The sequence below is a fragment of the Actinia tenebrosa genome, unplaced genomic scaffold (genome assembly GCF_029948245.1).
Source record: "Actinia tenebrosa isolate PJP-AT-01 unplaced genomic scaffold, QUT_ActTen_1.0 PGA_scaffold6__47_contigs__length_16458017, whole genome shotgun sequence".
NCBI classification, from domain to species: Eukaryota; Metazoa; Cnidaria; class Anthozoa; order Actiniaria; family Actiniidae; genus Actinia; species Actinia tenebrosa.
This window is the reverse complement of record NW_028292583.1, coordinates 6,945,050-6,972,699: the sequence shown is the minus strand read 5'-3', so window position 1 is coordinate 6,972,699 and position 27,650 is coordinate 6,945,050. Positions and strand designations below refer to the sequence as shown.

The 27,650-nt window shown below is 43.2% G+C and overlaps 3 protein-coding genes across 3 annotated transcripts; 2 read left to right on the top strand and 1 right to left on the bottom strand.

Annotated features, from left to right (window-relative positions):
* Positions 1–871: 871 nt before the first annotated feature.
* On the top strand, positions 872–2,454 carry LOC116308264 (uncharacterized). The gene has a single exon (XM_031718648.2). It carries the CDS (start codon positions 872–874, stop codon positions 1,760–1,762), a length of 891 nt encoding a protein of 296 aa, XP_031574508.1. The 3' UTR covers positions 1,763–2,454.
* A 739-nt stretch (positions 2,455–3,193) lies between these two features.
* On the top strand, positions 3,194–4,922 carry LOC116308268 (uncharacterized). Its single transcript, XM_031718656.2, has one exon. The coding sequence runs from the start codon at positions 3,304–3,306 to the stop codon at positions 4,108–4,110; it is 807 nt and encodes a 268-aa protein (XP_031574516.2). The 5' UTR covers positions 3,194–3,303; the 3' UTR covers positions 4,111–4,922.
* Positions 4,923–4,926: 4 nt separating this feature from the next.
* LOC116291134 (kremen protein 1) lies at positions 4,927–27,147 on the bottom strand. Its single transcript, XM_089039323.1, has 5 exons — positions 27,000–27,147; positions 26,866–26,889; positions 26,367–26,414; positions 24,202–24,537; positions 4,927–6,317 (listed from the first exon to the last, which is right to left on the bottom strand). The coding sequence occupies exons 1-5, from the start codon at positions 27,019–27,021 to the stop codon at positions 6,238–6,240; spliced, it is 510 nt and encodes a 169-aa protein (XP_088895449.1). The 5' UTR covers positions 27,022–27,147; the 3' UTR covers positions 4,927–6,237.
* Positions 27,148–27,650: the final 503 nt, after the last annotated feature.

Sequence of the window (27,650 nt, the reverse complement as noted above, 5' to 3'; positions counted from 1 at the left end):
TTTACACATTTACACATTTAGACTTAAAGATATATCACGTGTTTCATTATGTATTCTTTGCCTCGTGTGCGTCAGCCTGAACTTTAAATGTAACTGAATTCTACTCGTGAATCGAAAATCCAGAATGCCCGCTAACCAGTTAGTGATGATTTAAGATGAAAAATGGCATTTCAGCGTTTGTTTTTTTCTAAATGTCTAAATGTCTTTTTTCGGTGGACAACGTTAATGACATAGACTGTATTTTGCTATTCAAGGTTCTTTGATGCGAAAAAAAAAAAAAACAGACCGCCGGTAACGCAGTCTACGATGACCTTGAAATCTTGTAGTACGAAACAAACTGAGCTGTTCAAAGTCTTTGTATATACTTGTCAGTAGACTTAAAATGTCATACTTAGAGCAAAAATAGTTGTTATGTCAACACTAATTAAAAATTCAATTTCTGTTTATTGAAAATATTCAAATTACTATAAAGGCATGGTAGGCAACCAGCCGAGGAGGGCCACTTCCGACTTCCGACTTCTGAGTTCCGACTTCAAACTTCCGGTGTTAACTCTTTTCATTCATACACCAACATCTCCTCCTCTTGACAACTCTCTTCTTCCACACACCCAACTCTTTTCATTCATACACCAACATCTCCTCATAATAGTAACAACTCTTTTTCGTCCATACTGACCAACATCTCCTATTCTATTTTCTCTGCTTTTTTTAGATCGATCTAAAAAAAAGCAGAGAAAACAGAATAGGAGATGTTGGTCAGTATGGACGAAAAGAGTTGTCACTATTATGAGGAGATGTTGGTGTATCCCCAAATTTTATTTAGCTCTTTATAACTTTTTATTCAAAAGGTAAAGTCAGGTAGTGAAGAAGTATGGAAAAAAAAGACTTGATATCTCCTCTTCTGTGGGATGCAGAAAACGGCAGAGTCTCTGGTGAAGAAATACGTGATCCAAATGCGCTTCAGACCAAAACCAACAAAGTTAACAACAACATTCTGAAAAAAATTTCAATGGTTTTGTATGTGATATTTCTCTTTGGCAGATTATTTATGCTAATCATCTACATCGGAAGAGCTATAAACTGCTGTACTAAAGAAACCAAGGCTTCTTTCCAGTGCAGTAGCGGTGCCTTTGTGCCTCATGACATGGAAGTTGAAATGTTGTGGATTCTTTCAAGTGTCATCAACATGGCCATTTGTCTGCGGTTGATGTTTTACTGGAATGGAGCGGTTTCTGGAATGAAAAAACTTGTTCAGAAACTATTCAAACTTCCTGGATTCTGGTCGTTAATATTCTTGTTTCTGGTCAGTTGTTCGGGGTTCTGTATAATGACAATTAAGAACAATACTTCTCTTTATCAAATAGCTTCGTTTTTCCTGTTTGGCGCGCAAAACCTTTTCATAACAACGACGGTTGCTGTTTTGAACTACACGCAGGTTTATCACTTTATGATACTAGAGGGATACCGACGTGAACTCCGAATTATCATCAAACTTACTCATGTTTTGCTGTTTATGGAATTTTTTTCTTTGTTTCTGATTGGAACAATGCAGTTTGGTTTTCAGGTCACAGGGCTAGATTATTCAGCAGACGCTTCGAGTAGCTTTCGTAAGGTTTTTGGTGAGATGCGGCGGTTTGGCGAATTGATATTCTATTATAATATTCAGAAATTCTTGTGGACAAAATTATTTGTTGATAATCGGAATATTTTAAGTCTCATGCAGTTATTATGTGAACCGCACCAAGGTGATGGTTTTGCTTAGGTATCCGTCCCAGGCCGCTGCGTAATGGTTCTCAGTTTTATAAATTGAATTCCCATACTTGTCATTTTGTCATTTTTTGAAGTATTTCTTGTTCATTTGTAATATAAGCTGGCAATATTTGGAGAAAATGTCATTGACTTTTCCTAAGTCAACATGGGGAACATATTTCTCTATTTAACCGTTGGCAGAAACGCATGAGTGGGAAATGGGCACCCATTTGTCGCACGGGGATTTGAATGGGCAACTGGGACCGACATTATTAACGGCTGAAAAGGAGATTACTCGCTTTTGGGCAGACAGACGCTTATGGGCAGATAATATTCATTACATCTAGTAAGATATAACGATAAAACATCAGAAATATGGAGAGAAAAATACCAAGAAACCAAGTAAAGTAAGAGAACTGTCAACAAACTGTTCCCAAATGTCAAACAGGAAAGCATAGCTCTACTTCTCGGATCGACAGCGCTTTACCGCTGTGCATCATGGATAATTCCAACCGAACGTAAGCCAGACGAAAACACTCAAATGGCTTTCGAGACTTCCTAATGTAAAAACTTAGTATTTGTACTCGCTCCAGACTTACTCGTATTATTCCGATATTTGTAGTCAACTGTGTGTATTTAGATGATATATAAATATTAATCGTTTTCCACTATCAACAGGAGTAAAATAAAGTGAATGCAAAAATATAGATGACTTTGATTGTTCTAGATCTTTGCCAACGAAATGCTTGCTCAGTATGTACCCCTTCCACTAACCGGGTCGAGACTTTAAGCGCTAATGATTTCGATAAAGCCATTTTTTATTAAGATCAATTTGTGAATATTGTACCGTGTATCCTCACCTTGATGATAGCTTAAACTTACAAGATGCTGTGCACGTTTACTGTTCAAAACATTGACGTCCGTTAAATGGGTGCACGACTGCGGGGACTGAAAAACGAGATTAGAAAATCAAGTTTCGGAAATCTCCCATATATGCAGAGAAGAATGTTTTTCTTCGATAGCGAACATGATGCATTTGGTCTAGCTTAGGCAAGAATAATACGCCATATGAGGCATAATGAACAAAGGGGTTTGTCATAAGCTTCATGGTCCACGTAGGCATTCCACCGAGTTGGCTGGCTCATAAATAAGCTCTATATATGTAGCGAAGTGAAAAAGCTCTTTTTAAATAGAAATTAACGGATTAAAATGAATACTGAAATTACCTTTAGTTTCGATCCATAAGAAAATCTTAATGATTTGCCCAGCTAAGTGGCGTTTTTTTCCTTTTTTCTTGACATTATCATTTACACAATCATATATTATTTTTGAATAAAAGCAAAACTGCGATAGTTTCGATAGCAATATAGGATTACCTCAGTAGGAAAGACAAAGAAATGCGTGTGATGATCGAAACTTTCATTTCTTGAAATAATATTTATTCTTGTTACGATTTCGAAAGATAATGAAATTTATTCATTTTGATCGTCGCTCCAGCAGCTCCAGGATATACACGTTCGCAACAAGAAGTTATGTGCAACCTTTGAAACCAAAATGACCAGACTCGAAAGACTTCAGAGAGTTTTGTGTGTTTTGTTTAGTATATTTCTGGTCTGGAGGGCTGTGGGAGCTTTATTGTACGTCATCCGGGCATTCGTGTGCTGTGTAGAGGAGCGAAGAATCAGCTTCCTTTGCCACAACTTCACGATGTATTCTCACTCGTTGGAAATCGAAATTTGCTGGGTCTATTCTCACATCATATCACAAATTATTAGCCTAGTGGTGCTCATCAAAGCACCGACGTTCTTTGGGTGGAAAACTCTTGGAAAAAAGCTTCTCCGTTTGCCGAATTATCTATCATTGAACTTGCTGTTACTGCTCACCTTGGTTGGATACTGTGCCATTTTCATTTACCATAAACAAACAGCATTAGAAAAAACGACGAACTTTGCTTTTATAATAAAAGCAATTCTCTCAGTGGTTTTGATGGCAGTTTTGAACTTTACTCCTCTTAGTAGGCTATCGGGACAGCATCTTTTTTTTCGAGTTCTTTGCAAGACAACCCTGTGTTCTTTCGCTTTGGATAACGCATTATTCTGTCTAGTCGGCACCATCCAGTTAGCCTTCCGAGTCAACGGATTGGATCGCGTACATCATTTGTTTAGCAGTGAGTTCCATATTCTGTTTACCGCCCTACGCCGCCTTACGATAGTCGTTTTTTACTACAGGATCACCGACTTTTTCTGGCAGAAAATCTTCATGGATCGTAACAATCTTCTCAGCTACGATCAGAAATTTGAAGACAGGGACCTTCTGCCAATCAACTCTAGAGAAAGAGAAAGTTACCAAGCATTAATCTGATGTTTGAGCTCTAGATTTTGGTATTTGTTGATGTTCTACAAACTAGAACCTTCCATCAACCATTTACACTGGCAAAGGAACCAAGAATTTGTGTGACAGACGAAAAGAGGAAGTCCTGTCATTTGAATTTTTAACCTTCAAGTCTTTATGGAAAGCGAGTGGAAATTCCTTACTGAGACAGTCAGGAATTCGATGTGAAGAAATAACTAGAAAGAAGATGAGTTCGGAACAAGCATCAATCTTATGAAATTTTGAAAAACATCTGATGTTATTGATTTAGAGTTGTTTTAATTTTACAAAAAAATTCTACAAAGCTTTTGCTGTTGTATCACAGGGACAATCCGACAGAGCTAGGCTCCAAACTAGGTGAAAGCCCAAATATGAAATTAGAATTTAGAAGTTGATTTTTGAGGAGGGAGGAAAATTGTATTTGATGAAAGTTTCAATGCCCGCGAACGTCCTTAACGCAGGAGCTTAGTGCTTCAAAAGATATCGTATTACATATTATTAGGATATTATTAGTATATTGTCTATTATTGTGCTATTTTATAATAGCGCCAAGAAATCTTGATCGGGAACAAACGCATGAGAAAGGAAGTTTCAGAGTTGAAGTCTAATGAGGAGAGAGATCTGGAAACGAGATATTATCTTACACTTGTCCTAAATAAAGTCCCAACATTCCATGCAAGACGTGCCCTTCACCACTCTCTCGGGCTTTTACCTCTTAAACAAGTATATTGTAAAAATTTCAAATTCTTTTATTAATGTTTTTTAATGATGTATTTCAATAAACGAATCTCGAGCAAAAATAATCAATTAGGCTGTCAATTTAAATATTTTAATTTATTTACTACACATATGTACAACCGAATAATAATTTATACATATATTATTCACACGAGGGGAAGTGGTCAATAATAAATAAGATGAAAGTAAAATACCTATGTATGATATGCACAGGGGAAAAAACTGGATTCCCAAATTGGGAATCGTGGGAATTTCCTTGAATTCCCAATTCGAACACCAACGTTTGGATTTATTGTTGGGAATTTCCTTCTAATACCCAATAGAAAAACAAAATTCCCAGCAAACTAACATTGGGAATCAGTGCCACGTTCCCAATTTCATTCTCTCTGGGAATTGAATGGGAATTTGTTGGGAATTCAAGGAAATTCCCAACAATTCCCAATTTGGGAATCCGGTTTTTTTTCCTGTGATGATAGTTAACGAGCCTGTAAGCTCTCCCTGTATCTAATATGCAAATATATTGAATGTTTCATTGACGAATCAAAATTCCATGCAGGTTGACGCCAGCACTAACTCGGATTCTATCGTGCAGTGTAAAATCTACTCAACTACGGCGGTTGTTGAGATTAAAATGGATCAGTTCGCGAATGAAGAAATGGTTCATAGGCTCATTATGATACTCTTATTTAATGCTAATTATAAAGCAACTGGACTATAACGTAAATGACCTTCGCCCCATCTACCCTATGATATATACATAGCAATTATTCTTCGAGACGACTAGGCTATGAGTCAATGGGCCATGACACCGAAGGTCGAATGGGCCACTGACTCATAGGCCATGAGGGCGAGAGGAATAACTGTTTTAGTCAAATCCAACTAGTCGGTCAAATATATAGATGCAAACAAATCTTGAATTTAAGTTAAATTCAAGTTTTGGTTTTCAAAGCCGGCACTAGCTTTTTGCTACTAGTCGGATATATTCTATTCTTCGTTTGCAATAGACGTCATAGCCACCATGTTGGAAGAATTTGGCAAAAGATTTTTCAATGGATTCTTTTGTTATATTTTCCAACATGGCGGACATCCCTTTTGTTATTGTGCTCTCTTGGGATTGATTGCAAACCAAGAATAGCCTAGTAGTAGCTCAGCATTGATGTTAGACCACTACTTGGATTTGACTAAATAGAATTATTTGAATTATTGATTTCCAAGATAAAAGACACCCAATATGAAATACCAGCCAGATGTGTCATGCCATGAGACATTGTTTGATAACCTATCAATGTTTCTTACTGTTTCAACAGTGATGGTCTAATGGATCTAATATATCTATCCCCCCATACTCGAGTCACTGTGGTAGTTGCGAGTGGTCAGCTCCTACTTCCGCTTTTCAAACAGCCATGAGTCATCGGCCTGTTTCTCTTGTGCAAGATGTTCTTGCTTCAATAATCCATAGGCTGAAAAATCAACGAAAAAATACTTTGAGTTATGATGTTACCACATAACGAAACATATGGAGTTGATCCTAGTTCGTTCGAAACAGCCCGTAACTAAAAAAACGCATCTTCTACTCATTATTGAGCAAATTGACCTCCGTAAACTTGCCTGAATACCAGATAGAGTACTTTATAGGAAGCAGGGACCGCGCGGAGACGGGTGGGGGGATTTTTAGGGTTGTCCGCGGTCATTGGGAAGCAGAAAATCTTTTGAAAATCTTTTAAAAACCTTTTGGCATCAAACCATTTTTACTTTCACTAAAAATGCCTATTTTATACGTCATTTTGAAAAGCCAAACAAAGCTAAACCGAATAATGACATATGGTATAAAACTTTTATTCCTTATATATAATGGACGCTTTGCACCATCACGTGACGCGGGCAGCCGTGTTAGATGGCAGGAACAATACATTCGTTTTACATGAGAAAGAATTCAATTCCCGAAAGCAAAGGGATTTTATTGTTCTTCCATCTAACCACATGTCCAATTTAACTGTATTATGGGCACCAACACGTGATGGTGCAAAGCCTCTTTTAAGAAAGTACATGAATGAACGAGCAGCAGTAAGGGGGACTCGCGGTCACCATTCGGAATCGCCCGGGAATTACCCGTGTTTACGCACTAGCGTCCCCCGCGGGAATTACCCGTGTCCCGTTATATGTTGTGCGAAGATTTCCTTACTGCTGCTATGTTTGTGTCGCAAACGGAGGATAAAATATTCCTTAGATATAGATGGACACCATCAAAAGCATTAGTAACAAGACTGTGCGCCGACTGCGAACTCAGGTGCTGGACCGCTTAGACGCCGACTTTGCCTTCACAACGTTTATGGAGGGAGATACAGATGAGACGATGAGCGAGGAAAGAGCAGAAAGGATAATTGACTTAATGCCCGAAGGTAATTACCGTCTGGAGTTGACGTTTATAAAGTATTTAGACGGCGAGTGGATAATAGAAAAGGGCAGGAATCCAATACGGGCGTCTGGCAGGAAGGACCTGTTCGTTTTAAACAAGGACACGCGTCCTGGGGCGCTGGTGGGCATCGACATGTTGTTCTACGAAGTTGCTTACCCGGTCACCGTGGTTATTTACGGTGCGTATGAAATTAAGAACCCGGACGTTAAGAAGCTCAAACCAATGCGGCATCCGGGTAACTGCGTGGGTAAGTTAGTTAGAGAGTTCTTCGAGGATTCCTCTAGGGGAGGTAAGCTTACGTTGAAGAGAAGAGAAGCCATCAGGAAATGGGAGCATGCTACTCGTAGGGCAGGAGCCACCATTGAAAACATCAAGAAGTTAGAGGTTGCTTTAGAAAGGCGCATACACGTGAAAGACATCACCGACGGCTTCATTTACTCCGGGACGCACAAGTATGGAGGCCGGGGTGCGCCTATCGTAATTTACCAGCATAACGCACATGCGTGGAGGGAGTTAAGGTTCCCAAAGAAGAAGGAGACGCGCGTTTACAAGGAGTCGCCGCTTGCAGAACTAATGCACGAGAATTCTATTTGGTTAATGGATGCGGAGGGAAGTCAATTTATGACCCAAGATGGTACTTTGTATCGTCCTGAAGTGGAACAGCTGCGCATTCAAAGCGCCTGTGAGACTTTAGGAGAAGACTTCTCCGACGAAGTGCTTAGCAGTCGCAGTTTGGACTTCTTAGCCGCAAAGAAAAGAAACGGTTGGAAATCCACGCCGGAGGAGTTCAAAGACATAGCTAAAGCTTGCGTAGAACACGGCCACGGCGGTCTGTGGAACATGGAATACGATGAAGACGAATACGTGTCGCTGGATATGAAACACTGTTACCCCGCAAGCTTCAAAGGCCTGGGGGATTGTAAGGAATATTATGATAGATACGGGCATCCAGACTCGCAATTCTTTCGTGTTGCGTTGGATGGTCACTACGACGCCCCAGCAACGGGGTTTGTACGGTTGACCACCTGGAAATTAGCAGCGGGTCTGCACCCCATAATCTATGCGTGGTATGGGAAGCACCTGCAGGAGAAAGAATGCATACCCATACCCCTATTGAAGTTCTTTGAAGAGCGCAAACTTTTAAAATACACAGCGCATGAAGCCATACTTTGTCACAGCGCCTTCACGCAATGGTTACCGGAGCATAACCCCACAGCGCGTGTGGTCATAGGTAAATTCACGCAGGGCGCTAAGGAGGGTGAAAAACATATGCAGCGACGCCTAATAACGGACGCCGGCGAGTTAAGCTTCCTCATAAAACGTGCGCATGACAAAGGAACGATGGTATCCGTAGAGAAATGGGACTACATTGTCGACGATAAGCTACACGAATGGAATGCGCTGTGTTATTACCAGGACCATCGACCGCAGTATTACCATCTGCGTGCCAGCATGCTCGCATATGCGCACATTAACCTATTGGCGATGCTACTGCGGTTTGACAAAGAAGACATTCCACGCGTAGCCACGGATTCCTTATATGTGAAGCCGCACGTGTTGGAAAAGATGAAGGAATTCTACACTGCCGATGAACTTGCAGAAAGTGGCCAATGGCGCGTCAAAGATGAAGAGATCAAATCTTGGAGGGCACGTGTAGAATATCACGGAGAACACACCCAGGGCACCGTAACGCCCACCGCGGACCCCCTACCTTTAGTTGCCGACCCCATTTCCTACCAACGCTTCTCTTACCTCTACGGTACGGGAGGCAGCGGTAAGACGACGCGTGTGTTAGAACTCTTTCCTAAGATAAAGGTGCTAACGCCAACGCACCGTTTGGAAAGAGAACTCTGCGAAATGGGCCACGACGCTCAAACGTACCACAGCTTCTTTCGTTGGAATGGCCAAAAGTGGGTACCAGAAGCCATCCACGACATACCTCCGGTGATACTTTGGGATGAGATTTGCACCGTACCTTTGGAAATCCTCAAAGAATTCGTAGAATTCCTCCGTGGAAAGTGTCAAGTAATATTCGCCGGAGATCCCTGCCAGCCTCCTCCAATAGCCGGAGAGATGCCCCACGAATGGCTGAAAGATTTCGTAGACCCTGCGGAGGAAATTAACACCGACTACCGCAGCAAGGATCAAGTAAGGAACCTGAAAGCAGAACTTCGGGGCCTCAGTGATGCCGAGCAATGCAAAACACTGCGCAAACGCGTACGAGCGAAGTCCTACGAGGACTTTCTATACGCCTGGCATCCAAAGGATCTGGTGCTGAGCAGCAAACGCGCAGCACAGTCTCGCATACAAAAGGATTTGCTAAATATACACCGAGAGCGCTTCCCTACGCATCTCGTACCTGTTTGCTACAAACCCCACGACACCCGCATGCAAAAAAGAGACGTCTGGGTACCTGGTACCGACATCCAACTGCAGAACGCGGTAACGCATGACAAAGCCTGGGTACCCATAGAAAAGGTGGAAAGAATTACCTCCCATCCAGATTGGCGCTTAGGCTATTGCATGACAGTCCACAGCGCGCAAGGGCTTACCATAAAAGAAACCTTATGGATCATAGACCAGCGGCTGTGTTGGAGCAACCTTATCTACACCGCCGTAAGCCGCGTAGAATATGCCAAGCAGTTGAAAAGAGCCTGGGGGCCGCAACTGCGCTACGATAAGACGCCAGAGGACGTAGCTAAGGAGAACATTGCTAAGAAACTCCTTCGCTACAAGCGGCACGACGAAGAAAAAGATATGACGTTCGACCTATGCGTGGACGACGTCTATAAGAAAGGGGCACGCTGTGCCAAATGTAACATACCTCTACTATGGAGGTTTGACCCGAATGACGATCAGCAGTTCTCCGTGGATCGCATAAATAACAAACGCGGGCATTGTAGAGGCAATGTAAGACTGACATGCCTAGAGTGCAATCGGGCGCGCGGAGCAGCACTACTCTGAGTCTTTGGGGACTATGAGCAGCTCTTCCTTGACAAATCCGCGACTTGGGCCATTTAGGTAATACAACACGGGTTGCCCTTCCTTGGTGACGGACTTCGAAATCTCATACGTTTCCAGGGACCAGTTAGGATCCGTGGCTCTCTTACTGCCACCTTCGAGTTCCCCCGGCTGATAGAGGTATCTGACCACTATGTCGCGGGGGAGCTTTTTTTCCTTCAGTCCGACCGCCCTTGAACTTCTGACGTAGGACTTGTGTTCCACGTGTTTCTTCTTCATAGCATCCTTGGGTTTCATTCCCGTAGCCCTGGCCGCCTCGTTGTTCAAAGCCGCGACGACCTGGGGGAGCCTCTGGGTCCATTCCCTGTTGCGTTTGGAGGGATCTTCCAGCTCTTTCCAATACTGGTACCCAAAGAGACGCTCGGCCAGGGTCTTATTAAATCTTTCGACGATGCTCTGACCCCTGTGGTACTCTGCTTCGGCTCTCCTAATCTTAGTGTCGTGGTCTTTCAGGGTCTTAGTAACCACGCCCATGAACTCTGTCCCCGCATCCACTTGCAGCAGCTTAGGCCATTTCAAGACGCGCTTATAAATCCTACCTAGGGCTTCTGCGACTTCCCCAGAATCCTTGCTGGTTATGGGTTCGGCGTCCTTGTATCTGCTTGCGATATCAACTACGGTCAAAGCGTATCTATAGGTCTTCTTTCTCACCTTGTCATGTGGTAAGAAAAGTAAATCCGCCTGATGAACTTCATTAGGGGTATTTACGGTAAAGCTGGGTCTGGGAATGTACTTGGGCACGGGAAGATAAACCTGCCAGAGGGTTTGTTTTCTTAGCCAGTTCTTAGCCGTTTCTTCTGATACCCTGGCCGCGGTCGCGAGTTTCTTGATGGCCGACGCTCCTTTCCAATAGCCCTCAGGCCCATAGTAAATCCTCTTGAGTTTGTCCTCTACGCGACCCATTATATGAATTCCAAGACAAGATTGATCTTTCGCCCGTTGAAATCCACCGTCTCTCCGTCCACCTTAATGGTGATGTTTATGCTTTCTACCAAATTAGACAAATCATAGCTCAAAGAAATGGGGGTGTATTCTACCGGGTCAAATGGATTACCTTTGGGCAGAAACTTGGACATAAGAAAAGACTTTTCTCCATTGTTGTAACTATGGACCAAGTCGCAATAGACTTCGTAAGAGGATGCGACTTTCCATTTCACGGGTATGGCTGTGTCGGTAATTGTCTTGCCTGAGGCACATAATAAAGATCCCAATGGGTCAGACTTTCCAAAAGTTACTGAATAGTTTGGCATATTATGTTTGAGGGTCATTTCGTGCGGCAATCCCGTGGTGAGAGTATAACCGCGCTTGGCGAGCTCCTTAGCAAGGGTGATTGGTGTGTAATGTCCATCGGGCAGCATTACGCCTTGATAATTGCCGCCGCCTTTATGCTCAGTGACCAAGGCATTGACTAAATTATACCAAGAATTGTACAAAGAGCAACTAACCAGCCTAACCTTATGGGCTTTGATGGGGGGATTCAGATAAGTGGTAAAGTCATTCTTGTCGCTTTCCAAAAAGACGATCATTATATTAGATACGCCAAAGCTACGCCTCCCGCCAGCCCTGCGACTCCTACGAAGACCAGCTCGCTATCTTTTTGTTTCTTAGAAGGCTGGTAGTAATTCTTGAACTGAGACTTTCTTAACCTAAAGTCGGGGTGTGCTTGCGCATAAAGTTTGAAGGCGTAGTCTGTGTTTTCAAAGTTCTTGTCTGCCTGCATCTTGTCTTGGTAGTTCTTGTCCAACCAATCCCTGTAAGCTTGTCTTTTTTCATTCCAAGCCGCCACGTCTCGCTGATATTTCTCCAGCGCTAAGTCGTGTCTCTTCCTTTCGGCGGCTAAATCTCCGCTGCGATCACCTCTAACTAATCTATCCAAATATTGACCACCATAATTAGCTCCAGTGAATGCTAAAGCTGCAATAACTCCACCTGCGACCACGCTAGCCATTATATATTAGAAAATCACAGGGATTTTCACGAGTTACGTCGTTGGCAGGTACTTTTCCTTCCGTAGGTAATCCTTTACCATGATAGCCCCGCCTACGGCAGCGGTCATCTTAGCAAAGTTAGCGAAGCTCTTGCTTGGGTCTTCAGTAAAGTCTTCTTTGAGCACTTTCTTACCTACCCAACCAATACCCGCAACAATAGGAGTAATAATAGCTGCTTCTTCAACAGTTTTCAATAACGCGGTTGACATTATATTACAAAGCGAGAAGGTTATTACTCCATCACGGGTATTTTGCTTCTCTTAGGGGGCTCCTGCACGGGTGCGTGATATGTTGGCGGCACATGCACGGGTTCTACTTTTGGCTTCGTAGCCCGCCATTGTAAGTAGAGGCTGCCTGCTGCTATGATGACTCCCAACGCGCCAATGACGTACCCAGGATTGATAAAGGATTCCTCTTCTTTTTCCTCCACCTTTTCTTCTCTCTTTGCTTTGTTCTTCCTGTTCATCTCCGCGAGCTTCTTACCGGCAGCGACTCTGCCTGGAGATTTAACCTTGGTAATCTTTTGCTCCTCTTGGGGCTGCTCTACCTTCGACTCTGGTTCACTCATTTATATCTAAGGACTTGAAGGACTTGATAAGTAACTTAAGGTAACCTGAGCAAGTACTTGAGAAGGACTTGATAAGTAACTTAATAGGACTTGACTAAGTACTTGAGGCGACTTGATCAGGTACCTCAGCAAGTGCTGCCTGGAAGACCTTTTCGACTTCTCTGTCCTTCTTGAAGTCCTTCCAAGACACCAGTACCTCCTTCAAGTCGACATGCTGAGCTACGTGAAGTGCCGCAGAGGCGACTGCCATTAACTTACCGCACTTCAAAGACAACCACCCGCAGGTTATCTTAAGTTCTTGGGCGATGACATAGTCCTCGCTTATGTCCTTCCGCAGTTGCTCCACGTCGTCTATGGGCAGCGCAAGTCCGAGAAGCTTGGTGGCCAGCTTAATGGCTGAGTCTGCTACGGCGTCCGTGGTCTTACTTGCAAGGGCGGCCTCGTACCTCTTATGGAACTTCTTAACTTCCTCTTCTGACAACTTATTAACTTGCTCATGGGTAAGTTCCTTGCCTATCATTTCTTTACACTTCCCCGAAGACACAAGGATGTTAAGTTGTTCCTTGAGGTTACTTTCGTCTAACTGTGTGGGGACTTCATCTAAGAGCTGCTCAATGTCCATATATGTTAATGGAATACGGAAACCTCAAAGAGAAGATCATCTTGGAATGTTGGTGCGTCTTTAAATGCCGCATGTATTCGTGTAACTGTTCCTTGGATATCTCACCGCCGTAGTCGCTTAAGATGGTTTCCAGGTCAGACTTACTTGGAGTATAAAATACTACGAGAGAGCCTATGTTTTCCCTGAAGGGCTTAGAGACGCTGGTAAGCTGCTGCGAGAGCAACCAAACGCTGATATTGTCGTGTCTACCGCTGAAGGCGAGCTTAACGAGCTCGGAGGTGCGCTTTTTTACGTCGTCCCCGCAGGCAATGTCGTCCAATATGAGTAAAGTCTGTGTATCTTTAGGGAATTGCTTGTGCCAGAACTTAAGATGGCTGGATAACTCGTTAGGGTCTAAGATATCTACGAAGAAGTCGTCATCGTTCACTCCTATGCCCGTCCAGGTGCGGTTATTCACGTAGGTGGGGCATAATAGCACGATGTAGTCGAAGCGGTATCTAAAGGGTCCTAATAGCTGCTCTACCACGAACTGGGTCTTTCCGCAGCCGGTGGGTCCTACTATCAGAGCGTTACAAGGCATGTGATCTGGGTTCATATATAGATGGAGCCAGTGGAAGCAGTAAGAAGGATTGCCGCCGACGCAAAGGATAAAAAAGACACCATAGAAATGCAAAGGGAGGAGATAGACCGGTTAAAAGAGCGCGTGCAGGAATTGTACAATGAAATGTGCGGTCTGAAGCGTGCAGAACGGTTTGGCGCGCTGGTGACGATGGCGACGTGGGCTAAGGAGTCCGTTAAGGACTTCATGCGATATCCCCCGTAGAATGTTTACGATAAGGTTAAATCTTTGTTAAGTCGCCCATAAGCTATTCCAAAAAATGCCTCAGAATGTTGACAGTAAGGTTAAATCTTTGTTAAGGATGCCCGGAAACTATTTCAAAGAGTGTCTTAGAATGTTGACAATAAGGTTAAATCTTTGTTAAGTCGCCCATAAGCTATTCCAAAAAATGCCTCAGAATGTTGACGTTTAGGTTAAATCTTTGTTAAGTATATGCTATTTAAAAAGTGTCTCAGAATGTTGACGTTTAGGTTAAATCTTTGTTAGGGATGTTAAATGGAGGCTAAGATATCGTTAAGTATATATGGACTGCTCGTTGTGTAAGAAGGTGTTCAGCACCAAACAAAGACTTCAATACCACGTTCGTCGCGGCGTTTGTACGAAGAAACCCCTTAGCCGCGCTTGTAAGGATTGCGGTAAGGAATTCAGCACCGTTCAAAAGATGCAACAACATCAGGATAAACGCATTTGTGGGCTTTGTAAGGACTGTAATAAGGAATTCCACAACCCCTTCGAAATGCAGCAGCATCTGAAAAGGGGCGTCTGTAATCGAACCAGACAGTGTAGTTTCTGTAATAAGATACTTAGTAGTCGTCAACGTTTACAGACGCACCGGAGAACGCATGAAGTGAATTATAGGTTTCTCTCCCGCGCTTACGACTTGGAAGGCGTGGATTGCTACCAATGTGCGGATTTGATGTGTCGCTGCCCGCATAAAGAGGATTACTTAAGGAATCGCATAGATTACCATAAGAAGATAGTCCGTACTTTCCCCTCTTTTGAACGCGCCGAAGGCGTTCCGTGGACTAAAAGGGAGTATTGGAGGCAGGAGTGCGATCGTTGTGGTTGTGTTAGAGAAGAGGAACATATCTTCAACTGTCTTAACAAAGATTTAACCTAAACGTCAACATTCTGAGACACTTTTGAAATAGTTTCCGGGGTGTCTTAACAAAGATTTAACCTAAACGTCAACATTCTGAGACACTTTTGAAATAGTTTCCGGGGTGTCTTAACAAAGATTTAACCTAAACGTCAACATTCTGAGACACTCTTTGAAATAGTTTCCGGGGTGTCTTAACAAAGATTTAACCTAAACGTCAACATTCTGAGACACTCTTTGAAATAGTTTCCGGGGGCCTTTAATAGTAAAGCAGGGTTTGTGCAAAGAGTCTCAAATCCTGATCTTATTTTTCTTGTTGTTTGTTAGGGATCAACAACATTTAACAAAACAACAAGAATAATAGGAACCCCTTTTAAAGGTATATGCTAGCCTACGCAGCTGCCTTTCTGGGAGGCATTCTAATTACCCTTTCAATATATGGACTGTATTACTTGCGAACTACCTGCCGACTGCATTACCCCTCGTAAGCCACCGATACCCAAACCGCGTAAAAAATACACCTGCCTTCATTGCGACAGGGTATTCTCCGAAGGATCCTTCGTGGGGCATTGGTGCTCCGCGGATCCTAAAGCGCAGCGGACTTTAGCAGACGCGCTTAACTACAAAGAGGAGATGGAGTGACTCTTCTTTCAATGTCAAACTTCCATCGGCCATTTACCTTACCATAGCTGCGTAAGTGGGTGAATTCCTCGCCCTGAATTACGTACCGCACGCAATCCGGCGCCCAAAGGGAATATTCCTTGCCTTCTAAGTCTTTGAGGACTAACCGTAAACGGTCGATGTCTTCGAAGACGACGTAATTTTTTATTTCGTATGCTTTACCGCAAATCAGGTCACGCCAGTGTATTTGGTTGACGATCATTATATCTATGAAATATTCTTAAATGCGTTGCCCTTGTCTCCGTAGTCTTGAAGCGTTTGCAGCACCACCGACAGGGAATACGGATGCCTTCCGCGTAGTTGCTAAGGGCACGACAGATGACGTCATAATCGTTGCTAACCATGGTCAGGTAACCATTCGCGTCATACTGCGAAATTATCTTGCGTTGGTCTGCGGAGAGTATGCCATTTCCTTTCGGCGTCTTTAATTCGATGCAAAGCCCTTCATACCTTAAATGCGCGTTCAGTATTAAGAGGTCGGGTTGACCCCTTTGATAACCCTTCTGCCAGCATTTTATGCGTTTGCTGTCAGAATCCTGCAATTCCCCTAAGCCGGGCGCTATGAGCATCTGTGGGTAGAAGCGGCGTATGTAGTCCACGACTTTCTTATGCAGGTCAAACTCATTTTCCATTTTGAAGACTAACTTGTTAGGACTATCGAACCGCCTTTCTATTTCATACTTACCTGTCTTTCTCAATGCGGGAAGAACGTCCTCGAGGACCCAATCCTGGAATGTCTCTGCCGTTGGCATCTTAGAGCTAAATATTAGTTGATACAACCCAGATTCGGTTACGTACAGGGAATTAGGCTGTGAATACGAGGGGAGGCGATTCACCTCCACTCTAAGTTCGCTAAGCTTTACCTTATACTTTTCACGAACATGCACCTTAATTGCATCTTTTGGGCGTTCGTAACCCAACGCCAGCGCCACTTCCTTTGCTTTGAAGTATAGTTTATCGCCTTGCACTATGCATTGCAGTTTGGTTTCGTTGTTTTCGAATACGCGAAGCATTATATACCAACGATATTTTTTAATCAAAAGGATGAGCGAGTGGATCAATAGGCAACGCTCTTTAGCTGATTCATTTCTACGCTCAGTTGCGCGTCAGACACGACGAAGACATAGCAGTTTATTTTGTCGCCGTCGCCGGCATCGGTGTTCTTGGTGCGCTTGATCTCCAATGTTATGCCATCCTGCGTATTTATTAGACGTAAACCCTGGCCATGTAGGTCTTCGTCGTTCGTTGTGCGCATGTCAATCCACAGCGCATACTTATCCTTAAAGAATTCCTCGGGGCTAATTTGGTCGCCAAACTTACGCTTTACTTCTCTGTAGACGTCTGCGGGCTTTATCCCCTGGGAGTAGACCTTGTTTGGAACGCCGTTGACATTTACCCCCACGTTAGTAATGTTGGGGTTGTGAAAGGCCTCGGAGTCGCGCTTACCGGCCTCATAGGGTTTGGCAAACACCAGCATTAACCCCGTGAGACTTCTTCGGGGGAGGTTAATGCTTTGGTTGATAACCTCATCCGTCTTATCCAAGAAGCTAAACGTCTTATACATTACTACGTGGTCGTATAAGAATGCCTTCCCGGAGCTGTATTCCATGCCAGCGCTACGGGCCAGCTCTTCGCTGTACACCGTTTCGTACTGTAGCTCTAAGTTGGTAATAGAGTATGGGGTTGTTGTGGTAAGTGCAGTGCTTAGCCCACCAATGATGTTATTAGCATCTGCTAAAGTTACTTCAAACTGTAGCTCGGATAACTGTCTTGGGTAATACACACCGTGATTCGTAATCACTTCAAAGTCTAATGGTATGACATACTTGCTACCATAGGCGGTCTTTATTCGCTTTGCGTCTGCCACTGCGGTTTCTCCGCTGCCGTCAGTAGGTTGCGTTTTCGTAGGTGTGCGGACCTTACGTAGAATGACACTACCAATTCCTTGTTCTATCCTTTGCGCGCGGTCAAAGGCTGTCAACCATAAGTCTTTGTACGTGGTGTATAAGTCATACCTATTTAAGTCCAGCAAGGATTCCCCGGCGAACTTTACGCGCATCTTAGAAACAATGTTGCGACCCACGTTGTTGACGATAATCCTTTCATCTGTGGGGCTTGACTGTACCGCTAGGTCAAACCTCAAAGCCAAGGTGCCAGGAACTAAGACTAGGTTATCCGTTAGGCGGGGTACGCCTACGTACAGCGTCTCCCCTGGCTTTGCGCTAGAAGGTGTGAATGTGACCCGGTGAAAGGTGCGTTCTGCTTTCAGCCCGCCAACCTGCTTAGGTAATACGTTGGGATTTAACTTTGAGCTTATCATATATAGTGGAAGTAGAAGGAACGGATTTTGATCCCCTTACTGAAGAAGGTCAAGTCGATATTAACGATGACGAATTCGACGCATGGACCCAAGGCGCGGAAACCGACCCCCTAGTTTACGACGCAGCCCTAGAAAACAAGTATGGTGGTAGATGGGAACGCTTCAAAGCTGCCTTAAGAGATAAGTGGATATCTAAGAAGCCTAATGAACCCATCCCCGAATACTTAGAGCTTCAAAACATAGACGAGCCGGAAGCAGCCGCGCGGGAAACCGTAGAGTGGGCAAAGCAGGAGCTAGAGCTGCGCTACACCCACCTTGATGCTGACGAGGTAAGGCTCATAGAACGCGGAAACAAAGTCCTAATAAGCGTCCAAGACCTGAGATTTCCCGACAAAGACCGCTGGACGAAACCGCAACCCCTCTTTGATGAGAATGGTGACGTTAGGGGCGACGTCTTAAGATTAAAAGGCTTTCAGCAGGCTACTAGGAGCATGTTAGAAAGGTTGAGAGCCCTAACCGAAAGGGTTGAAATTGAAAAGCGTGCCGAGGAGCTGCAAAGGGAGTTAGAAAAAAGAGACGCAGAGTACGCAAAGCAAGGTCAACTACTCGCTGATGCTGAGAAGAAGTCCGCCCATCAAGATGAAAGAATGGTAGAAATGAGGAACCAGTTGGATAAAGCTTTGCGCGAAAGGGATAAAGCACAAAGAGACTTGGAGGAGGCTAAAGGCTCTGGCACCTCAACGGAAGCGCTGCGGGAAACGCTGGAAGAAAGGGAGGAAGAATACATGAAGCAAAACCAGCGGCTCGCCGACGCACATAGAAGGGAGGTCGAATTTAAAAATCAAGAAATAGCTGAGTTGGTAGACCAAAGAACCCAAATTCGACGTGAAAGAAATCAAACTCAAAGGGCTCTTAACCTCGCCCTGCAAGAGTTAGACTTAACGAGAGACGATACCGATAACCTACAAACCACCATAGCCGGCTCTTTGGTGGAAAGGCGGCGGTTAATGGCCGAAATCAATACTAAGGAGGAACAAATCCGGCAAAGAGATCAGGCCATTGAAGACCTGGAGGGGCAAATAGAGCGGCAGCAGGAAGTAATCGAGGACCAAACTCGTACTGAAGAGGAAAGGGAGGCTGCCCAAAGGGAAACAGAAGACCTAGAGGTACGCCTTGCGGAATTACGGGCGGAAAAGGAAAAGCTGGAAAAGGAGCTGGGGCTTACCACCAAGGAAAAGGTAAAAAGAGCTCTGGTGAAGTATGGTATTCCGCTGGCATTTGCGGTTGCTATTTCGAGCGTAGTAGGAGTTATCCTATCCACGCTTAAGGCTACGGGCGCGGGCGTAAAGAAATTAGGCAATGGGCTGGCGGACTTGGGAAAAAAGATGGCAGCCGGTCTTCCTGGGCTGCTGGGTTCGGTTGTTTCCTTGGCACTTAGGGCCGGCGGAGAACTGCTAAAGTTTGTGGGGAATAACATTTGGATCTTGGTAGTAGCTATTGGGGTGGTACTCCTGAAGAAGATGAAGGGTTAATCTTATCCTTGTATGTTATGTCGGGCTTATCGTCGTCGGGTGTCCGAGGCGTCCTCGACTGGGGATAAGTAAAGATAGTATTCGCACCGCCTTGATAATGCGGAACTAGTGGTATGGCTGTTATAGTAGAAATGGTTTTATGATGCCAAGTTTCATTGGGGTCGTTAGGTAAACTATTTATGAAAACCGTGCGGGTGCTAAGCCTACTATCTGGGAAAAGTTGTAGCTTAGCGTACTCACAATTAACCACCATTTGAAACGTCAACACGTAAAACGCCTCGGAACTATATCGATATGGTTGCGCCGAGAAATGAGAAGGCTCTCGATTATTAGCCGATATCCTAAAGGGCGCCAAAGGCTCATTATTCTCATCTATTAATCTAAGTCCTATATTAGATTGATACGCTGGGGAAAAGTTAATACTACAAATGATCAGTGCAAGACCTCCAACTTCAACCCACATTCCAATATCACGCCAGCCGCGATGCTCAAGAGTCTTATCTGTTAAGTAATAAACATGGTGGGTTTCCCTCTGATGTGGATTCATATATTTAAAGACTAAGCACTGTCAAAGTGCTAATGGTTAAATGGTTATAAGCCGTATCTCTTTGATTTTCTATGCTATTCACGCAAACGCTCCCTGAGTCGTCTACTCTTATTTGTAGCTTTACCTTCCCATGACAGTTAGTGACCATATGAAAAGTCCAAGTCGTAAGATTCTCAGGGCTATTCGGTGGCGGCTCTACGGAGAAATGCGCAGGCTCCCTGTTGTTCGTCTTCGCGCGCATAGGCTGCAGTATGCCATTCTCATCCAGGAACCTAAAGTCCACGTTGGCATGGCCGGTCGTGCCAATGCAAATACTACAAAGGATTAACTTCTTTCCCGAGTAGTTCAAGTCTACAGACATGCCCGTGACATCAACCCAAGATGCCTGGGTGTATTTTTTCTCGCCTGTGTAAGTCGTATAAACACAATCTACTCCAGCTACGTAGGGGTTGTTCATCGCCATATATAATAGCTCAGACCAATGCTTGCAGCTGCTAAGCCGGCCTTTAGTAAGTTATGGTCATATTCCTCAGGTATCGTAGGCAGGACCTTCTTTGATGGTTCCTTAACTACGGGTAGCTTCGTTTCATGCGACTTTTTTGACTTCTCCACGAAGTGAGGAATGCTCTTAAGAGTGTCAGAGTTCACATCATTCACCCCAAACTTCATATCCTTAGTAGCTCGTTGAAGTTTGTTGTTGTATCCTACTACAGAGCCAGTATTTATAGATAAATTACTGGGCATTAACCAACAACCCGGGGCTACGGCATAGTCCAGTCGGGCCTTAGAATTTTGTATAGCTAGTTGGTAACGCTGTACGCCCTTGCTAATATCACCCTCCAAAATCGAACTTTCGAATAAGATCAAGGCTTCGGCTCGCGTCTCTTCTGCGGCGCCGGTATTCCCCACTATACTCGATCGGGTGTTTACCTGAGCTCCAAGGATGGAATACACGTAAGCTTCTATGCTGCGGTTCAAACGGGCAAGGCCGGCTTTGGTTAGTCCTTTACCTTCTGGGGGTATGAAATTAAGATATTGCTTTGTTTGCTCGTCGTTGGTAATTTTGATAATCAGTGGATTAGCTCCACCATACTTACCACCCTCGTCTTTGAACAGAGGTCCGTCTCTGACTTCCTTAGTGGTTTTGGCATTTGGTTCAAAGAAGGTGCTACTGTCATAGGTTTCTTTGTGATACCCAGTGTCCCACTGCAACCGCAGCGTATGCACTTCCTTATCGCTTAGCTCGTGCCCACCAATCCCCCAATAAGCCCAAACGTGTCCCAGCCCATTGTTAGCGCCCGTAGTGCATCGGAAATCCTTCCCTACAACACCAAACTCCTTACAAAGTCTATCATAAGCCGGCACGCTGTATTTGTTATCTCTTGGATAAAACGTGGCATCTCCCGGCAGCGCAATAACACCCATCTCATGCAGTATTCTTCTAACCGTGAAGTGAAAGTGAAACATAAATATCGAATTCTTCATCAAGTTTGCGCTTACCCCACAGCCGCTAGTGGCACACCAAACCGCAAAGTTCAGCTGCTGCGGCCAATAACGCATGTTAGGACCACTTAACCATTCGTGGGCTTCTTTTGCGGTGGTATGATTAATGGGCACGTTTTTGAAGATATCTCGCACCTTTAACGGAAAGGAATGGTTGTTAGAGATCCGCATGTTCAATGTCAAATCCAAACTTGGATGTTCATCAAATGAAACCGCGGGTATCGGATAAGTACCGGTACCAAACAATAATTCCTTTGACCAACTAGGTTTAGGTTCGACATGCACGGGCTTATGTTCGATATAACCAGAATTCTTCAGTTGATTGTCTATCTGATCGACCAGCGTAGGTTTCAAATCCTCATTGCGGTACATCCTAGAGCCGTTATAGTAAATCCCATCGGGTCTCCTTTCGAACTTACTAGGGTCTGCATGCGGAAACATCTTCCTAAAGGCCCTCCAGTTCCAGTAATCCCGGTTGTCGTGATGTGGCTGCTCCTCAATATCATTCCCAAAAGCGTCGTACATTAGTATATATAATGGATGTTATACCATCAGCACCTCAGTTGTACCCAGATGTTCCCAATTATCACACTACGGCACCAATAACGGAACCTAACGAACTAAACGCAGAGAATTTCAGACTTAACAAAGCAAACTTGATACTGGCTTACTTGGAAGGGCAGACAAAACACTACGAAAAAGTTAGGAAGAAATACGTTAGAGCCCGGAGTACGCTACATAAGATTGCGATAACTTCAGGATCCATATCTGTTGTGTTAACGGGCTCCGGCGTTGCTACTTCGCTTACTGGACCGGGAATAATTGTTGGAGTTCCTTTGGCCGGCGTTGGGGCAGCTTGTGGTATCATTTCGGCTGTTGCTACGGGCATTATGAAACAGTTGTCAAGCAAAATATCCAAGCATGACACGACAATAGCTCTGTCAAGGGCTAAAGTAAATACAATTACCGATCTTGTCTCAAAGGCTTTGCGTGACAGAAAGATAGACGACGTAGAATTCTCGCTTATCTTAGCCGAAGAAGACAAATACGAGAAATTAAAGTCGGACATAAGGAATAAAAAAACAGTCGTAAAAGATCTTTCCGAGGAATCTCGCAAAAAGATCTACCAAGAAGCGAAAGAAGAGCTTCAAAGAAAGCTTGCTCAGTAAACATCTGCTTTGAAAAGAGCGTGACAGGATTCTATTTACATATCGAACGTCAGTCTAGAAATTATGCAAATTAAATATAATAATTTTCACATACATAAGCGTCCAGATGTGTCTGGCGTTCGCTCGTGATCGTGAACTTTGGAGCTGGGGAGGCCTAAAGTCCCGAGTTCGAGCCTCGCTGTAGACGCATTTGGACCGGTTGCTGTGAGTGAAAAAAAAGCCTCCCCCACTCACAGCAACCGTGGGGGGAGGGGTAGAAAGTGCGATTCAACCTCGCGATGGGGGGTTTCGCGATTGGAAAAGTCAGGGGGTGTCTCGGGACGCTGTCCGGAGTTCACCCTCTGGTGGGTCGTAAGAAAGATATATGTGTATGTACTAGAGGGCCTCTGGCGCGGGATGAAATAAGCCCCGTAAGCCCAAAATGCAAAAAACCCCACTGGGGATAGCTTGGTGTTCTGCGCGATGCATTCCCCAGTGGGGTTTCTGGCAAAATAAACGCCAGTTTTGCATTTTTATTTTCTCGGAATCCATCCTAACAGGGGGTGGTTGGGGTCTATTTTGTAAAATATTTCGTAAATTACGTCAGGGTAATAAGGAATATCCTTATTCAGCCGACAAAACATCCACTCGGCTTTCGTCATATCAGAAACCTCAGGAATAGACTTACCGGTAATTTCAGACAAAAGATAGGGAATAGCTTTGTAATATTTCCCTAGCTTTAATTTTTTCAACGCTTTCCGTAGGCTTCGTGGGGTTGGCTCTTCTAAATGGTCTATGATTTTCTTCTTTACTTCGTTGTCTAAATATACCGGTCGATAACCTTGGATATGACTCATCCAGTCCCTAAAGTATTTTATTCTTTTGTATGGGGTCTTCTTACGACCTCCATTGGCATAATACTGCTCTCTGGTAGCATTTGGTACGGCATTACGAATATTCTTACCACACTCGTAACACTGTGCTGACGTGTCGTCTTCTATTTGCATTTTCTTACCACAACACCAGAAACCCTTGGGCTTGGGTATGTTAACTTTGGGTCTTAGACAAATTATACAGAAGTCATTGGTGAACTTTTTACATTCATGCATATATAAGACAAATATCTTAACATTCGCGCAACATATAACGGGACACGGGTAATTCCCGCGGGGGACGCTAGTGCGTAAACACGGGTAATTCCCGGGCGATTCCGAATGGTGACCGCGAGTCCCCCTTACTGCTGCTGAACGAGGGCAGAGTTGTAAAAAAATTGTTCTTACCAGAGTAAACAGAATTAGCCCATCGTCCTCCACAGTCTTTCCAAAACTCTCCCTTCAAAGTTCTTCCGAGAAACTTGGCGTACAGATTAGATCCTCTACACTTTATGTTGCAGAACTTGTCGTCAAGGCGACCATATTTGTTGAAACTGTTGCCACAGAAACAGAGGTAACCATTTTGAAGGCCAGCATAACGAAAGTGAAACTTAGCGCAGGCATTGACGCAGTTAAATTTGGGTCCAAAAAAGTTTTTGACGGGGAAAGTAAGAGCACGGTCCATCTGGTTATTATATCCTGGAGCATAGGGGATTTTATCGTCTCTATAGCAACCAAGGTATTCTAAGAAAAATCACAAAATTAGCTTCATTTTAAACTGCAGCTTTGATTGGCTGAAGGGGACTACTCGGGTGGTTTAGGCGGAACATTTTCTCCTATTTCAGAAAATGTGACGCACGCACCTCTTTTTCTCTAACTATCCGAATTGTGCAAAGATATAGATTCTGAATATGCGTCACGTCGTCATCTTCGAGACTTTAAAGTATTTTTGTCTTTTTTCAGTATAGAGGTCACAGAATTCTTTGGTGTATCACGCTTTACGTTCACCAAATCTCCGATAAACACCCTGTAACAACTATATTACAGTCAATTCAAAAAACGTTGTGGTCGATCAAGTCAATCAAGCGACTGGACGGTCGAAGGTACCGTGGATAGAAATCACTAAAGCAGTAGACTGCATAATTTTTAGTTATTCTAATAATTAGTTATGCCTTGGGTTTACAGGGTGGACCCTTCGCTGTCGAGCTGGCAGTGTTGAAGAAGACTTCTCTTTAATGCCTTCATATTTTGTTTTTCTTCCCGTAAACCCAAAGACATACATTTAATGGGTCCAGTGGCGTAGCCTGAGCCGGTCGAAATCAACGTTTTTTAAGTTGACTGTATATATTATAATTTATTTGTAAAAGTACAATTATATATTTTTTCTTAATTCTTCGATTGCACGTTACGTCATCGCGGCCATGTTGGTGCCATTTAACAAAAGATTTCTCATTAGCATCCATTGTTAACGGCACCACAATGGCCGCCATGTTTTTGTCTTTTGACTCTCTTGGGAATGCTTGCAACCCATCAATACGTTTATTATTGGGCTCGATGGGATCGCTGAAGTACATCATATAAAATTGACGGGAAAGGTAGATTATAGTTATTCATTCTATAATTTTCAATTCAAAAAGAAATAGAATAAAAGAGAAAAATGTAAACAAAACCTTGAGTAGGTACAACTTTTAGGTCACCCATCCAGGTTATAACCCTCCTTAGCGGGCTTGACTCAGTACATATTGAACACCCATGATTTTTTCCACTGGGCCACGGTTCCATGAAATTTGTACAACAATAGCGGTGAAAACAATGCACCGGATAGACTAGACTTTTTAACATTAAATTTTCAACCGATTCCGTGCGTGGCAGAGATGCAAGGGATTAGCCGATATGGTCTGGGGGCCGGCTGGTCTCTCCCCTGATGCTTCGGCTAGAACATTTTCTTGCGTAATTCGTACATCCAAGGGCAGAAGGATTTAATCGCCGTCAGGTCCGAAGTCCATACGACGCCCCAGCTCTGCGGATGTCTCGGGGGTATGGCACAGTGGAATCGTTTTTTTTGTTTTTGTTTTTTGTTTTTTTTGTTTTGTTGTTGTTTTTTTGTTTTGTTTTTGTTTTTTTTTGTTTTTGTTTTTTTTTTCTCCTTTTTTTTTTTTTTTTTTTTTGTTTTTCAGTCTTTTTTTTTCTTTTCTTTTTTTTCTTTTTTTGGCTTAGGTTCAAATCCCAACGTGAATTACTTTATTTTTTGTTGTGGTACCCTCTAGAAGGACAATTGTCCTTTCAACAGGTATGTAGGTAGGTAGGTAATACCATCTAGAAGGACAATTCATTTGTGAAAGTAAACTTTGCCCTTTCGGAAACTTGGTAAAGGATCCAAGTAGACAGGAATCGCTTACACTATGATATAGCAAAGTTAGCGGTTACTGAATTATTAGTGCTCGAGATTCAGCTTCGAAAGACTTGAAGTATCTTTATAACGAGTTAGATAATCAGAGTATACAGAGTCCTATTTTTCTTCATTTTATATGTTTGAAAAAAGGATGTTGAGTGGAATGTTGTGTTATATTTACCCGATTCTACGTTGATTTCATTGCCGGTATTGTAGGCACTTGTCGCTCCTGCAGTCAAATGCAATTAGATCGCATGAGTAATCAATGAGTAACAGTTATATTAACAAGTGATTAACGAGATGTCAGCTTCGATTGAAAAGCCACTGTTGACTATATCAAGAACAAAAGTCAACACTTATGTTATAGATACTAATTTGGATATCATCTAATGAAAAAGGAATCAAAAATGCTAGAAAATAAGAGAATAGTTTGAGGGAAAGATGGTCCGAGAAAACAATAACACAACAAAGAGGCGAAAGCCTTCAAGTACCAGTCAAAGATCAAAACACCAGACAGTCCCACCCAAGTCAATTTTAATCCCTTCATAGCGTTTAGTTGCTTAAACGCATCAACAGTCAAATACAGCACGAAAAGATAAATCCTCCGATTGAAAAATCCGTTAAAACTAAAGATATTTCTGTGTTTTTAGCTTGAAAAGAAAATTATTATTTTTACTTACCGGCAACAATGACAAAAATCAGTGCTGAGAAAATAAAATAAAAATTAAAAGTGAATACTTAGAAATTTTATTTTTAGATGTTTCCTGTGTTACAAAGAAGGCATACACTGAACATGAAGTTAAGGTGGTTTTACCTAAAAGTGTCTTGCACTCCATTTTCGCCCCTTTGAAAGGCAATATCCCAGTTGAATTTCGAGTTGTTGGACGTAAAGTCGCAGGCTGTTCGATTGGGCGTGTAGAACCTTGTTAAAACACCAGCAGTGCATTCAACGATGATAGGCAGACAATCAATAACAATATCTATGCGTCTATTATGTATTATGATCTAACGCAACGAGGTTTTTAATATGACTTTTCTTAAACGGAGGTTTAAAGCACGGAGTCCTTGGAATTTCGCGATAGTATGTATGTATGCTAGTTTACTTGTTAGCGAAGTACTTATATTATTACCCATGATAGATAAGTCCCAAGTGTTGTTTACTTAAGAGTTATTACACTTGAAAAGGACTGGTAAAAGCTTGTGATGGTTCAATGAGTTGGTTAAGGAAGAACAATCAACTGGTGCCAGATATAAGCACTGAACCGTACACTTGATCTTAAGACTTTCGAGGGAAAAAGGCACTCGAAAAATGTTTCTGAAAATGTAACATTTTCGAATCCTTGATGATTTAGCGAGAGTTTGCGATAGAGGTCGAAAAGGCGTAAGCACTATTCGGGGGCTATATAATATTCAATGCTTGATGAAAAATTTTCAGTAGGTTGTTCATAGTAGCTTTCTTTTATTT

What these genes read in the sequence shown, in the direction of transcription:
- LOC116308264 (XM_031718648.2), top strand. Translation starts at nt 872, where the DNA reads ATGGAAAAAAAAGACTTGATATCTCCTCTTCTGTGGGATGCAGAAAAC.
- LOC116308268 (XM_031718656.2), top strand. Translation starts at nt 3,304, where the DNA reads ATGACCAGACTCGAAAGACTTCAGAGAGTTTTGTGTGTTTTGTTTAGT.
- LOC116291134 (XM_089039323.1), bottom strand. Translation starts at nt 27,021, where the DNA reads ATGGAGTGCAAGACACTTTTAG. An exon ending in GGAGTGCAAGACACTTTTAG is followed by an intron (nt 26,890 to 26,999) that starts GTAAAACCACCT and finishes TTATTTTCTCAG; the next exon opens with CACTGATTTTTGTCATTGTT. An exon ending in GGCTAATTCTGTTTACTCTG is followed by an intron (nt 6,318 to 24,201) that starts GTAAGAACAATT and finishes TTGATTTTTCAG; the next exon opens with CCTATGGATTATTGAAGCAA.